General features: G+C 37.5%; 1 protein-coding gene and 1 pseudogene across 2 annotated transcripts; both read left to right on the forward strand.

Moving 5' to 3' along the window:
• The first annotated feature begins 254 nt into the window (after nt 1–254).
• Nucleotides 255–2,901, forward strand: LOC143537428 (dihydrolipoyl dehydrogenase, mitochondrial-like; annotated as a pseudogene). The gene is made up of 2 exons (XR_013136053.1): nt 255–533; nt 1,401–2,901. The product of XR_013136053.1 is annotated as a dihydrolipoyl dehydrogenase, mitochondrial-like (transcript).
• A 5,913-nt stretch (nt 2,902–8,814) lies between these two features.
• On the forward strand, nt 8,815–13,673 carry LOC143537423 (protein DETOXIFICATION 14-like). The gene is made up of 7 exons (XM_077031198.1): nt 8,815–9,045; nt 11,441–11,985; nt 12,076–12,162; nt 12,259–12,315; nt 12,986–13,224; nt 13,300–13,505; nt 13,611–13,673. Exons 1-7 carry the CDS (start codon nt 8,815–8,817, stop codon nt 13,671–13,673), a joined length of 1,428 nt encoding a protein of 475 aa, XP_076887313.1.
• Nucleotides 13,674–16,728: the final 3,055 nt, after the last annotated feature.

The following is a 16,728-nucleotide window of genomic DNA, read 5'->3' on the forward strand; positions in this document are numbered from 1 at the left end:
TATCAATGGAATATTTATTTTGTTTTTGGGATAACAATATAGATGATGTTACAAATGAGTGGTTCAATTTTATATATAAACACAAACAAACATATCTATGCAACCAACCCCAAAGGCCCAAAAACAACACACAGAGAGATAGATAAAAGGACTCCTTGTAACCCCAAATAATAATAATAATAATAATAATAATAATAATAATAATAATAATATTACAATTATTATTATTTTCAACTTTCCACAGAAAGAGAAAAATGGCGATGGCGAATCTGGCTCGACGGAAGACAACGACGAGTCTGTTGAATCTCATGTCCTCCGATTCACTCCGGTATTCGTTCTCTCTTTCGTCTGCTCTTTCCAGAGGCTTCGCGTCTGCTGGATCTGATGAAAACGACGTCGTTGTCATCGGCGGCGGGCCTGGCGGATACGTTGCGGCGATTAAGGCGGCTCAGCTAGGCCTCAAAACTACCTGTATTGAGAAGCGTGGTGCGCTTGGTGGTACTTGTCTTAACGTCGGCTGTATTCCCTCTAAGGTATTTCACTTCTTAGATCTCTTAGTTTTTATTCATAATTGACGCTTTTGTTATTCAATCTATTTGGTGAATATAATTAGGTTGTAATTGTGAAAGATTATTTAGGCATATGCTGATGACTGAAGCTTTACTGATAGCAGAGATCATAATTTCATACTTGTATGATGGAATATTATTATTATTATTTTTGTTTGTTTGTCATACACGAATCGAATGAACCCCTGCTTGTTAAAAGTGACTCTTATCTGGTAGATTGAATTTGTTTCTATTGAGAATGAGTGCTGCTCTTTAGTTTGATCATGCTTCATAATTCAGTTTTATATAATGCTTAATGCTACAAATATCTGTAAATTGATCTAAAGTGTAAAACGAAATGAAATGAGCTTATTAATGTATTTACAAATATTTTATTTGATTGTGATATATTTATCACTTCTACACTTCAGTATGGTCATTGGTGTATGCAATTTTGATTTATGATTTACCCTTGTTTGGACTTTGGAGGCGTTTCTGGTGTTACATTTTGTCTTTTCTTATAACTTTATGCAACAACTATCAGGTTTTATCCTTGATCTCCGAGGATTGAAACAATACTAGAAATAAAATAAATAAGACGGGATGCGTTTACATTCTTTTGTTGTTCTGGAAACTTGATATGAGATTACAAATAATTTGTGCAGAAGGGGTAAAATTGTCTCATCTATCTTGTTCACAATGACAATTTACACAAGCCTTTTATATTATAGTTTTAATCCTGACATTGGTTATGTAAGGGTCTGTTTTTGTGCTATGTTTTATTAAACCAATGGTTACACGTTCCTTATTATGACATTATTCTTTTTACTAAAACATGGATTAAAATTTCAGGCACTTCTTCATTCATCTCACATGTACCACGAGGCCAAACACCGGTTCGCAAAGCACGGTGTGAAGTTTGATAACGTTGAGATTGATGTTGCAGCCATGATGGGCCAAAAAGACAAAGCGGTTTCAACTCTAACCAAAGGTATTGAAGGCCTTTTCAAGAAAAACAAAGTCACCTATGTTAAAGGCCACGGGAAATTCGTCTCGCCTTCCGAAGTCTCGGTTGACACCATTGACGGTGACACCACCGTAGTAAAAGGCAAGAATATTATTATCGCCACCCGGGTCTGATGTCAAAGGCCTGCCTGGAATTACAATCGATGAGAAACGGATCGTATCATCAACCGGAGCGTTGGCTCTAACCGAGGTCCCAAAAAGATTAATTGTTATTGGAGCCGGTTACATCGGTTTGGAAATGGGCTCGGTGTGGTCCCGTCTTGGTTCAGAGGTCACTGTTGTGGAATTCGCACCCGACATCGTCCCGTCAATGGACGGTGAGATTCGTAAGCAGTTTCAACGCTCGCTTGAGAAGCAACAAATGAAGTTTAAGCTCAAAACGAAAGTCGTGGCAGTTGACACGTCAACAGATGTCGTGAAACTAACGCTCGAGCCCTCGGCTGGCGGTGAGCAAACCGTGCTCGAGGCGGATGTGGTTCTCGTTTCTGCTGGCCGATCCCCGTACACGTCCGGGCTCGGTTTGGAAACCATTGGCGTCGAAACTGACAAAATTGGTCGGATCCCAGTGGACCATAAATTCTCAACGAACGTGAAGGGTGTTTTTGCGATTGGTGATGTCATCCCTGGCCCGATGCTGGCCCACAAAGCCGAAGAAGACGGGATCGCGTGCGTTGAATTCATCGCAGGTAAAGAAGGCCATGTGGATTATGATAAGGTACCAGGTGTTTGCTACACACATCCTGAGGTGGCTTCGGTTGGGAAAACCGAGGAGCAAGTGAAGGAGCTCGGGATCGCGTATGGTGTTGGGAAATTCCCGATGTTGGGGAACAGTCGGGCGAAGTCGATTGATGATGCGGAAGGGTTGGTGAAGATAATAACTGAGAAAGAGACGGATAAGGTTGTTGGTGTGCATATCATGTGTTCGAATGCAGGTGAGCTTATTCATGAGGCGGCTTTGGCTTTAACGTATGGGGCGTCAAGTGAGGATATTGCGCGTACTTGTCACGCGCATCCGACTTTGAGCGAGGCTGTGAAGGAGGCTGCAATGGCGGCTTATGATAAGGCTATTCATATATAGGACAATAAGTTGTTATTTTTGGTTATGGTTTTGCATTGGATTTGAATGTTGGGTCCAAGGTTTCTTTGATTTGCTACACTTGATATTGAACTGGTGAGCCTTTACCTTGATGTGCATCTTATAACAGATGTGTACTCTTGTTGAACTTCTTAACTTTTGCTGATGCACAAAACACTTTTTTCATTGTGTTTATGGGTTTGTGTTTATACTCTTGATCAATAATTTAGAACATATCCAGAGTCGGTGGGGTATGTGTTTATGGGTTTGTGTTTATACTCTTGATCAATAATTTAGAACATATCCAGAGTCGGTGGGGTATGTGCTTTTACTCAGCTTGTCTTGGTTCTAAGGCTATGTGTAGTGGGGGCGCTACAAATTGGGGGGGGGGGGGTGGGTTGCCGTTCAAAATATCGCCCAAATTGTCCATTTTGTCGCCCCAGTACAGGTTGCCTAAAGGTGTAAACGAGAGAGCTCAAGCTTGGATCGTTTCAAGCTCTACTTTCAACATTCGAGCTCGGCTTGCGAGCAATTAACCTTGGTTATTCCAGCTCTTTTATTACTTAATTGTTAATTCATGTCTATTTATAATATTTAACATGTATTATTATAAAGGTATGTATTTATTACATTAAATAACACTTATGTAAATTTGTAAATAATAGGCTTGTTTAGCAGCTTGAGCCAGCTCGGGCTCAATAAGTGAAGCTCGGGCTCTAGTTTGTTTATCAAAACAAACTTATTTCTGAGCTCAAGCTTGTTTAAGCTTGGCTCGATTCGAGTTTTTAGCGAGCCAATCTTGAGTAGCTCACAGGCAGCCTGACTTGTTTACATCCCTCATAAAAGGCGGTACTGGTGCTTGACTTAGCTTCCTTGCATGGTCCAGGGAGGGTTTTCAAAATTATTTGTTAATGAAATAAAATGCAAATTTCAAATGCAAAGGAGAGGTGAATGATTCATTGATCAACTGATGGTTGGCCAAAATGGGCATTTCATTGCTGCTTGAACTGGGCCGGTTGTTCTGAAACACTAACATTTATAGAACCGGTTTAGAAGGCTGTACACAAAAAGAGTGCGTGGTTACATTCTTTCCTGTAATTAAAACGTAACCATCAAACGCTTTTTGGCAAAAATGTAATGCAAGTTTTGTAGCCGCACGTTGTGGCATGCTTACAAAACCTGTTTTGTTAAGTAAAATAAATGAGCGTATAATATTTTCATTTTTCATGTCAAAACTAAAGAAAAAAAAACCTTGTCAATTCAATGATGATTCATTAAAACCACCTAAGTAGAGGTGAAAAAAAAATGGTTCCGTACCCGACCTTTTGAACCAATTCGAAACCAGTTCCAAGTCGTACTCAGTATACCCTGTATCCGTTTGGATTTGTTTATACCTGGAAATCCCACCCGGTTCTACCATTTGTTTCTAAGATCGGTTCCTACACGGTTCCGGTTCCAGTTCCTACCCGAAATAACCGGTTCCACCGGGTATTGCATTAAATGAGCTCAAAACTAGCTGTTGGAACCGGTTCCAACGGCATTATAGCCGTTTATAACTGCTGGGGCCGGTTTTTGAGGTCCTCCAACTATATAAAATTGTTTTGGATCAATTGGTTGAGTACCCAAGTCAAAAACAACAAAAACTTCTTGTTTGAACACCTCCAATTTTTTTCACTTTCACCACCACCACCACTTGTTATGGCAAGCAAAAACAAAGGAAAAAAGAAGGCGCCTTCTTCATCTGTTTTTATTGATCCGATCGGTGTCTCCCGAGGTTGCACGGGCCATACAGCATAACCGCAACGAAGATGTATGGCGCAAGTAAGATTTGATGGAGTTGATCACCGAAGACCTTACAACTTCCAACATTACTTGCACCGAGCCATCTCCTGTGTGTCGGTCATAACACACAAGTCATAGTGCGTCCAAACCGTCGGACATCTTGGGGTTTCGATCACCATAACAATTATCATCGCTTGGCATGGCTTGCCGGTTTAAGCGGATTTGCGGTTTAAAGTGAGTTTGAGAGTTAGAAAAGTGGTTTAACCAATCTTACACACAACCTATCTATTTATAGTATGTGTGTGTATAATATAGTCAAAAATCGGTTCCAACGATCTATAGACGGCTATATAGCCGTAGGAACCGGTTTCCAACGGTAAAAAACATTCAAAATTAAAAAACCTGGTGTACCTGATAGTGTTGTACAAGTCGGATTCCAAGGCCTTGAAATCGGCGATTCCAAGGTCCTCGGACATCAACCTTGCCGCCTTCTCCCAACTCGGCCACCACTATTCTCCAAGGTCCAACTCGGTCAAAAGTCAGAGTACTCGGGATTACTCGGCCTCCAAGGTCAACTTGGCCACCAATTTTTATTTTTATTTTTTTAGTAAAAAATTAAAAATAACAACAAAACATGAATTTTTTGAATTATTTTTTTTCATATGAATTACACTTATTTTAATGTGAATTATGCTTGTCTTAACGTATATACGATATAATAATTATTTTATGTTATATTTATCATGTCCAAGTACAAGCCGAGTACTCTCCGAGTACCCCGAGTACTCCCTACAAGGGGGTCATATCACACCCAATGACAATTGTCACAGGTTGTGTAACACCCTAGGCAAATCCCACATCGCCTGTTGACAGGAGAGATCCTTGGTTCATAAGTAAATGTCCCGCCTCTTAAATCACCAATGCGTTTTGGGCTTAATGGTAGTGGACGAGAGGAGAGCTCCACAGTTAAGCGTGCTCAGGTGGGAGTAGTAGCAAGATGGGTGACCTCCTGGGAAGTCTCCACCTGGACAACCAAAAACAAATCCGTGAGCTCTTCGTGGGTAAAGCGGACAATATAGGTGGTGCGAGGGGCCGGATGTTACAGGTTGGCCGCCTAGGGACCGCCTAGCGAGTTTCACAACCAGTACCCGGTTGTTCCTACCCTACCCGGTTCCACTGGGTTTTGATTTTTTCATGTCGGGTCGGGTCCAGTTTCTATCCGGTTCCTGACGAGAACCTGTTCGATTTTATACCGGTTTCAAAAACCAGTTCCGAATAAAAAAAACCCGATTTGTGCACGTCTACACCTAACTAGACTGTTAACATTTAGGAAACAACTTAGAGCAATCCAAAACCCCTTTTCCTCTTTCACATGATACACCTAAAGGCCCAAGACCTCTTCACTGCCAAAGCTAGAGGTGCACAAAACTAACAAAAGACCCGAACCCGAAATCTGACCCGAAAAATATACTCGGAACCGGTTTTTTTATACTCGGGTTTTTAATACACGAACCCGTACCTGACCCTAACCGTAGGGTACGGATAGGGTATACATTTCAGTACCAAAACCCGTACTCAGAACCGGGCCTGATTTATACCCGGTAATCCCGAAAACCGGAACCGGTTCATACCTGGAACCGGGTTTTTCCAATACCCGAAACCAGGTTTTTCAAATGCCCGGTCTATACCTGAAATTACTCGAAAAATACCTGAAAATACCCCTAAAAATTGTAGCCCCTTAAAAAATCCAATCTATACACGAAAAAACCCCTAGAAAAAAACCCAAAAATATGGTTTTTTCAATACCCAGAAATAAGGTATTCGAATACCCGGTTTTAGAATATCCGGTTTTATACCCGACCCGAACCCGATGTATAGGGTATGGTTTTTAGAGACAATACCCGGACCCGAACCGACCCGGGTATTACCAATACCTGGTCATACCCGAACCCGGGTATTTAAAAAACTCGATTTGTGCACCTCTAGCCAAAGCCATAACAATGCAGCATCATCACTCAAATTAGCCTAAACTTCCAATCCACAAACGCAAATCTTGCCTGGTTCAAGTTACATCACATGTGCTGGAAAATATGGACCCATCTGATTAAATTAACGTGGCTGACTGAGTTATGACTCGTAAAAATTACACCTCGTGCAACGAACAATAAACCCACCTAACCAGTAATTACGAACAATTAACGAACATAATTATGTTTATGTAATTATCTAGTTTAATTATATAAATATAATTACGACGTTTTATTATTTATAATAGTTATAAATATAATGTCTATATACTAATATACTACCATGGGGTTTTTAAACGCGAAATAGATCGAGTCAGGCTCAAGGCCTCTTTATTGTTTTAAAAGTAATATAAAGTATGATATTATAATCATCTTATTCGCTGCCTGCTGCAGCCGCTATCCGCCGCTGCCACGCGCTGCCCGATGCTACCACATGTCGTCGCCCGCCCATTCATTTTGTTCGTCCACTAGCATCGTCTCTTTGTACCTCGATGTCTCGATCAGTTAACCATTAGCCGCGAAGGTATATCTATCTCAATGGTTCTATTAAACAGATTATTATTTATTTAGCGCTCGTGTTATATGTGTGACATTCGTGATAAAACCGGGTACACCTTAGTATTTACATGTCGAATAAGCGATTAACCGCTTATTGCGTAACGAATGAACGAATAACCAAACGGGTCTAGTTATGATCCAGATATCCCGGGTGGGCATCTATAAGTGATATACATTTATTATAAGCTAATATATTGTTATTATATCCTTAGTTCAATAGCTAACCAGTTAAACGAAAACATACTCGTTTAACTACCTGCTATGATTTTAAACGCGAAAGTAACAAGCATTGTATCATCTGTTAAGCCAAGAAAGACCTACGAAGCATTTTTGGGACGTTTTAAGCGATCCGTGAAAATATTTTGGATTTTTACAACTAAATAGCATGTTTTTCTAAATTTACAAGAAATTGGTCGAAAAACACTCGTTTTCGCACTGTTTGTCGTGCCCGGTATATTATTCTCGCCAAAACCGAACCCGAAATAAATTTGGACTCGGGATTTAACGCCCGGACACGAAAAACGAGGAAAGTGGGGCTAAAATGGACTCGGGCGCCAACATGGACTCCCCCACCCCCTTTATGTTTTCTTCATAGTTAAGTAGTATAATTGGTATTTTAACAACACTTTCTCACAACTGCTAGACTCTAACTCCTGGCTCCTTCATTACACTCATGAACCCTAAGGTAAAACACACTAATATGATCATTAAAGCTTAGTTTTGTACATGGTTTTTACATAAAACATAAACTTTGATAAGTGAAAATCAATCCTAACTATGCAAAAACCTTAAAAATGATCCAAAAACATATTTTGACCTTAAACATGTAGGAATCTAATTTGATAAGTTTTTTTGATCATAAACACGGATTAGAGGGTTTAAAACATGTTTTTATGGTTCAAAAGTTCGGTTTAAGACCCTAACCGAAACCTTATGTTTCAAGGCTGGAATTTTGATGATACATGCTTGGTTTTGTGATATAGGACCTATAGTTACATTACTTAGAAGGACAAGAACCTGGAAATTTGAGGAAAAGAGTTGAAACGAACGAAAATAGCAAAGGTATTACCGAATTACTCGTTTAGGGGCTGTTTAGGATTTGATTGTGGCGTGCTTGTTGTTAGCCTATGAAATTTTGCAGGGACATCAGGTTACCACCGTCATGATAAATCATATAAAATGAATTTTTATAAATTAATAAATCAGTAAATAATTCCAGAAATATTTTTATAAAAATCTACATATTTTACTTGGTAAGTTTATAAATTTTCATAATTCAATGATAAACAGATAATTAATTGTGCTAATTTGAAAGTTAAAACAAATTCAATTCTGATAAAAACCGTCAGGTTTGTGATTGACGAATCTGTTGGAATATCAGAACATCAAGAGTGATCAAAACTCATATTTTTGGGTTAATTGAGTAAAACCGAACTTTTTGTGAGAAATCTGGACAATTCGAATGAATTGTTTGCGTTTTTCTCCAAACCAGACTAAATAAACGAAAATGAGCACCGTAGCGAATCTAGACATCTAATATTTGTTTATGTGATGGTAAACTAATTATGTTTGAATTTCAAATTTTTAGCTTTCCTCCAATTTTATAATATTTAAATACATATTATTATACTTAGAAATTTGGTTCCATGATCGAAGTCACAAAGTAAAATAGAATTACATTAAATTATTAGAAATATATATATTATACATTTTGTTACCCAATAATGCTATAAATAAGCCCATCCTACAAACACTCTGCTTCCATTACAGTTGACTAAATAATCACCACCAGAACATGATGGAAGATGGATTGCTTCTTAAACAAAGAGATGAGAGATTAACATGGCGCGTGTTGCTGGAAGAGATGAAGAAATTTGGAGTTGTAGCAGGACCGATGGTCGCGGTTACGTTGTCGCAATTCTTGTTGCAGGTTACCACCGTCATGATGGTTGGCCATCTAGGTGAACTTGCTCTCTCTAGCACCTCCATTGCTATCTCGCTTTCCGGTGTCACCGGATTCAGCGTAATGGTCAGTTCTAGCTCTTAATAACTCCCTAGGCTCCAGTTTGTTTGCGTCTTTCAAATTGTGTTTGGTGAATCAGAGTTGTTTTGAAGATTATTTTTTATAACTCTTAACAAATACTATATTCTGACACCTTGGGGAGCAAGCAGAATATCTTACCAAATATGATGCAATAAATTAAGGAAGTAGTCAAGTTTGAACTGACTGGGCACTTAGTGACAAAATCTTTGGTATTTCCTGGAAGCACCTTTGTGTCTGGCGTGCCAAACTGATTAACGTAATTGTCACATAGATTAAAGTATTTACATTGTTAGGGTGGAATGAGAGAATGAAAAATGAAGCCGGTGCCGACAGAAGTACCATTCGGCTCCAAGCGGTACGGACGAAAATTTCTCCCTAGCGGGAAAATTATGACACCATCCTAAATGATAATTTTTGACTCAGAGATTCTACTATTTTGATCATTTCTCCAATATAGTATTATAATACTATTATAACATTAGTAATATCATATGGTGACTTATCATTTTTTTTCTTCCAAAATGTGACTTTTATAAAACACATCAAGCAAACACCACACGCAGTCCCTCTTCTAACAGGAAGAGAAGCCACAAAACCAAAAAATTACATCAAGTCAAAACAATACCAATTCGACCATATAATATTTTGAAATTAGGATATTGCATTTTAATAATCCAAACTTTAGCATCCTAAATTAAGAAATTCTCTTCCCTAGGTTAATCTCAACTTTCATTCTATTGGTCTTTGCCGAGCCTTTTCCTAACAGAGAGTAACCCAGTTAGTTTTAGAACAAAAAATTGTCATTTCTCCAACTTGAGAGGGATAAATAAACTTCAAAACCCTCCACCACCGTCACCTCTGCCGCCCGCCGGCACCACCACCGCTTCTACCATCGTCACCTCTATTGTCACCACCGTCGCTAGCTTCACCTGCGCCGCCGCCACCACGTACTGTCACCTCCGCTGCTTCCGCCACCATTGCCGCTATCGTCACCTCTGGTGCCGCCATCACCGTCGTCGCCTTGCAGATTATAGGTTTGTGAAGGAGAGTTTGAAAGTTTATATTATTTTTATTAATTAACATATATAGTAATGAAAAAATAAATAAAAAATACATATTATATAATATTATTTTTATATATTTTTTAATTATAAATATATAAAAACTGCTTAATAAATGGTGCACGAGCTGACCTCGAGTTTGAAAAACCACTCATGAGCCTAGCTCAAGCTTTAGAAATAAATATAGAAGCGAGTCAAGCTAGAGCTCTTCTCGGCTTGTTTGCACCCCTAGTTGGAGAGAAAAATAAACTTGGTTTATAATAAACAAAAAATTATTTACCCTATCAACTTAAAGAAATGACAGATTTTGCCCAAAAACTAACTGGGTTAGTATTCGTTAGGAAAAAGGCTCAGTGAAGGCCAATATGATGAAAGTTGGGATTAACATATGGAATTTCTTAAGTTGGATTAATACCGGCCTATAGGCCAAAGTTTGGATTATTAAAATCCACCATCCCTTTGAAATTTAGACCTATATTTGTACCGCAAAAAACCCAACACTGTAGTCTATTAATGATGTCTTAAATCTTCACCTCTTTAGTTTCGAAAATCTTTTCGTTTCTCGCTTTTCAAAAACACCAACAGCTGATAGACACGATAACTTGGAGAGCGACCTGTTCTCTATCTCCCAAACTGACTTTAACATGAAACTAAAGATATCTCATCGAAGATGCTGTAATCTGATACACGCTGCTATATAATACTATTGTACTTTTATTATATTATTGCTATTGATGTTATTGTTAACAGTTTTAGCTTCAATTTAGTAGAACATATTAACACAATTTACTAAATTTGAACTAATGATTTAAATATAGAAGTGAACATACTTACACAACCTCAAATAATTTGCAATTATATATGTGATCTATATTTGCAATTATGTTATTTTGGCTCGTTAACGGCTTTTTGCTTCGATTTAATCGAATATATTAGCACAACTCGATTATCCAATGAATAGACATTCTTTTAGCATGCCTCGTATTTTCTAGTTTTAGTTAATAGAATGCTATTGTTATTTATAGTATGTTATTTTTACTTGCAAACAAATTACTTTTTATTTTAAAAAATAATGTGTTAAAGATGAAAAAAAAAATACCAATACCACCCTTTGAAAGGAGGAGAAAGATAGAATGACGGAAATCTGATGTAGCGCTTACATGGAGGAGAAAAGGGCGAAAAATAGAGAGCAATGTAAATACTAATTCCCTCCACCCTTAAAGCTCATCATTATAATAACAACTCAACATCAAATTGAAAAATTAACAACCATGATCACCTTATTAAGCTGACTTGTTGCTTTTTCTACAATCTTGTAGATGGGGATGTCTAGTGCTTTGGAAACATTATGTGGACAAGCTTATGGAGCTCAACAATATAAAAAGTTTGGAACTTTGATTTACACGGCGATTTTCTCACTTTTAATCGTTTGCATTCCACTTGCAATCTTTTGGAGATACATCGGATCATTACTCATTCTTATCGGTCAAAGCACTTCGATTTCACATGAAGCTGGGAAATTCATCACATGGCTCATCCCTGTGCTATTTGCGTATGCGATTCTTCAACCACTTGTTAGATATTTCCAAATGCAAAGCATGGTACTACCCGTGCTCGCCAGCTCAACAGTTGCTTTATGCCTACACATGCCTCTTTGTTGGGCCCTAGTGTATAAAACTGCATTAGGGAACATTGGGGCAGCAGTTTCAATGGGGGCTGCCATGTGGTCAAATGTTATATTCCTCTTGTTTTACATGAAGCACTCATCTTCGTGTGAAAAAACACGTTCTCCGATCTCACATGAAGTGTATCATGAGATGAAACAATTTTTTAGCTTTGCTATTCCTTCAGCTGTCATGATTTGGTAATCTTGCATATCATTACATGATTTCAAAATATTTTAGTTATTTTGATGGGTTTTTTTTCTTTTGCTTGTAACATATAACATGTCCAGCCTCGAATGGTGGTCATACGAGCTTTTGGTATTGTTGTCTGGACTTCTACCAAATCCCGAGCTTGAAACTTCGGTTCTTGCCATATGGTATGATATCTATCAAAATTCAAAACTAAACTGCATTTGTGTATATTTGATTTTGAAACATAAAAAGATAATGATTTTTTTTAATCTTTTGAACAGTCTCAACACAATTGTTACACTCTACGCTATACCTTTTGGATTTTCTGCTGGTGTCAGGTTTGTCTATATCTATCTTGATAATGGGTAATGGTTCTACCTTATAGAGCATTCACATCCTTTCCCTATTTATTGTGCGTGATGCTTTCATAATTTAGGGTGTGGTTAAGAGATAAAATGTTATTATTCATCTGTATATTTGGAAAAACACAATTCCACCATATTAATTTTTTAATACTTTTTTGAAAGTGGTTGTGATCCTGTGAATGGAGGAGAGAAAACAGGCAGTGATAAAGATATAAAAAAAATACTATTTAATTGAAAATAAGAGAAAAAGATAACAATTTTTAATGTAATTATATGAATGGAGACAGGGGAAGGGTTGTGATTGCTAGGGGTGTAAAGAAAGCCTAGAATAATATATATATTAGTTGGTTAAATTTAAATAAATACATATTGAATAAAAGTTGTATAAATAACAGCCTCGTTTAGGTTTGCGAGCTACCTTGAACTTGGTAAGTGAAGCTCGGGCTTAGGTCTGTTCATTAAATAAGCTTATTTTAAGTCTCGAGCTCGATTAAGCTTGGTTAGATTCAAGCTTTTCAGCGAGCTCTAGAGCAACTCATAAGCAACTTGGGTCTTTTACACCATTACTGTATCTATATGTATGCAATAGTTATTTATATCTAATATGTTGATATCGGTGATGTGGCTGCGTTTTTTATTTCAGCACGAGAGTTTCAAATGAACTAGGAGCCGGGAATCCAAACGGGGCTCGTGTGGCTGTCAAAACCATTTTGATAATAATGGTTGTCGAGACAGCTATAGTTAGCACAACTGTTTTTGCTAGTAGGCGTGTTTTTGGATACATTTTCACAAATGATAAGGAAGTTGTTGATTATGTCACAAAAATTGCCCCCTTTTTGTGTTTAAACATTATACTTGATAGTATACAGGGAACCCTTTCAGGTGATATTACCTCCATGCAAGTTTATTGTGTGTTTTAGACATGTATATGTTTAAAAGGTGTTAATTATGACATAGGTGTTGCAAGGGGTGTGGGATGGCAACATTTAGGGGCATATGCGAATCTTGCTGCCTATTATCTTGTTGGAATCCCGGTTGCTAGTTTATTAGGATTCTGCACCTCACTAAGAGGAGAGGGCTTGTGGATCGGAATATTAGTCGGGGCGTTTATTCAAGTTATTCTACTTTCGGTTGTAACAATTTGTACAAGTTATGAAAGCCAGGTATTGCGTTATCTTCATCCATTTTCATTTCTTTTTTTGCATATTAATGATTACAGGTTGTTATGAATTAAGGATAGACTTTAAAGTTTATTAAAATGGATACAGGCAATGAAGGCGAGAGAGAGACTACTTGAGGGAGAATGTTCAACCGAAGATGGATCAAGTTGACCTCAAAACTCGTCATGTATTTTTACATGAAATGGAGTTATTAGTTAAACATGTATTTGTTTTTTTTATGTAGGGCAATACCCGAAAACTTTTATAAATAATGGAACGAGACTACAAACAAAGTTAATAGGGAACAGTTGAGTTAAGAGAAAATCAAAATACCCTAACTAGCTAAGTGATAGACCAAACAGGAACGGTATTTTTCTTTTTATATTGTTAGTTTAGAACGAAATAAACCAAGAAATAACAACAAAATTACAATTAAGATTACAAGACAGAGAACACCAAGAAGAAAGCATGCAGCACACTGCGCCTTTAAACAATCATAAATTAAAGTGGGCAAGATGGGCCTTAAAATAATGCAAGGGTGACGTTCGTTTTCTTCTTAGACGCCGTGACAAAGCTTGGATGGAAACGCGGAAGGGTCCAGAATCAATTCGTATAAAAAAATATCATAAATGGCGGGCCGAGCTCAAAATTTTCATACGGAAATGTGTAAATTTACACTAATGAAAAAAAACCAGAAAGCATCAGGGGGGGGATGGCCCTTGGTAACCTTCGTCCCTGCTTAGACGTGTATATATTTATGCGACCAAGTTGGGCCAAGGGTCTTTAATTTGGGCTTACCACACCCTTTAAAATCAACGAACACTGGGCGGTTTACTAAACCTCAAACATTTCCGACTAGTAACCAACGAAAGCCGAAATGCTTGGTGTTGGCTGGGCCGAGGCAAATGGGTTAACATTTAACAGATCAAGTCATTTGTATAAACTACCGCATGCATTTGGTATGACTGCAAGTTTGGAATGCCTACTGTTGGGGCATTTTGTATAAGCAAACAAGTGTTTTAACATAAATGGAAAGAATGTACAGAAACTACACACAACCGGTTTCCAGTAGGAGACTAGCAACAAGGCTTGGTATATGCTTTATAGGGGGAAATGAACCTCGATCTTGGTTAGGAGGTTGTAAGCAACGGAGGAGACGTCAACCAAGCCACAAGCACATCCAATTTTCCCTGGACTCTAAGTGTCTCACCTTGGTCGTCTGATCCATGAGTAACGGAGTACCAAAGCCACTCATAGTCTACAGTTAGGAGTGAGCAATCACCGAACTGAAATAACCAAAAGGCGGTTATCCGTTATTTTTGTACACTCGGTTAACCAAAATTAAGCGAACTATTCATATTTTCATATATTCCTGGCTTTTATACCTCCATTTCATGTATTTCAAGTTTGATACCACCATTTCATGTATTTATACCACCATCTCTTGTATTTATATCTCAATTTCATGTATTTACAACTTTATTTCATGTATTTACGCATAGGTGGCAATATGAATAGGTTAGGCTGGGTTGGATTGGATGATGAGTCAGAATATGTTTGGGTTAGGATGGGTATGAGTCAGGATGAGTTTTTTTTTTTAAATGGTTAGGATGCGTATGAGTCAAGATTAGTAAACTTAACACATCTTGACCAAAGTAAAGGTTATAATGCAAATGGTTTCAAAAACACCTAAAAAAATCAATAAAAAAATAATAACTCAAAATATATATGAAAAACGAAAAAATTAAAACAACTAAAATGTTTCCCTCATCGTCCTCGTTAGTTAAAAAACCGGTTTCGTGTTAGTTCAGGTTCGTTTTTTCGGGTTTTTTCGGTTCGGTTTTGGTGTTTTGGCCGGTTTCGGGATCTGTTCGGTTTCAATTCCTCGATTTCTATTCGGTTTCGTGGTTTTGTTTGAATAAAATAGGATGGAGCTTGTTTTAGTCAATTCTAACCCATAAACAAACCCTATCTAACCTATAACCATAAGTCACTAGCATTTTCTCAACCCATCTTTGACCTCCTTGAAAAATTCTTTCGATCCATCATGACCCATTTCAACTTTAAAAGTTATCCATATTGACCTAAAACAACCATTTGGGTTTGTTTTGCCACCCTTAATTTAATGTATATCTAAGTACAAACTTTAGCCAAATTTGATTTTGGTTATTAAGTGAAATTAACCGAACCAATGTCAAAAAAAATAAAAGAATAAACTGAACCGATTGGTTAATTTGTTTGAGGCTATTAACCGAACCAAACCGTGCAGATCAGTCACTAAAACCTTTGCTCAACTAAGTTTTCATAGGGACATTATGAACCTCACCCATAGGGGAATAGAGTGTGGTTCAATTTTCTACGAACATAAACCCGGTTCCCACTTATTGAGGAAGATAAGTATGTTGTTTACCACCCAAGGCTCGTTCTCTTAGCACTTCAATCGTTCCATTTTCACTTATGAGCCTATTTTTTACCACTAACTTATGCCATTCGAAATCTCGGAGACAACTAGACAGCTAGTGATAACCATCCTAGGGGTGGCCAAACCCCCACTCAACCTTCTAACGCACCATATATATTTTAGGTTTAAAACATGAAGGTCCATTCTATTTTAGTTACAGAACTTCATGCTCAAACAATCAGACCATTTTTTTTTCATTTTCGCAAGCCCAATATACCACGCTCAAACAATCATTTTCTTATGCCCTGTATATGCATCTACATACATTTAACACCATATACATCATATACATAAACGTAGACATATACATATATGTTTATCTATGCTTTTTATCTATGAATTTTTCAGTTTAGAATATGACACAGTGAAATTCTTAATCTGGCATTTTAATTTTAGAAGTAGGATTGCCCTGTTATATCCGACTTGTTATCTCATTATAGCTAACATGTTTTTCTCTAGTTATAACTGACCCATTTTGACAAGTTATAACCGACCAATTTAATGAATATGATATTTTGTCCCCACTTGTAAAAAATCATGGATCCACCACTAGAGACAACCATGATAACGAATTCGTTTTCGTACGCAATTATTTTTTTAATACACGTAATATCCGAATCAAACGTTTTTATGGAAATGGCTTTCCTCGCACTGGGATCTATCAAGAGAAGATGACCTGTTGTATTTTTATATGACTATGCTCAAAACCAGCTGTCCCACCCATTGTAGTTTAATGAGTAATGCACTTGTCTTTCAATTGTATTC

Source organism: Bidens hawaiensis, unplaced genomic scaffold, assembly GCF_021521415.1.
Source record: "Bidens hawaiensis isolate Kalapana, Puna unplaced genomic scaffold, B.hawaiensis_p1.1 tig00011189_1, whole genome shotgun sequence".
NCBI lineage: Eukaryota > Viridiplantae > Streptophyta > Magnoliopsida > Asterales > Asteraceae > Bidens > Bidens hawaiensis.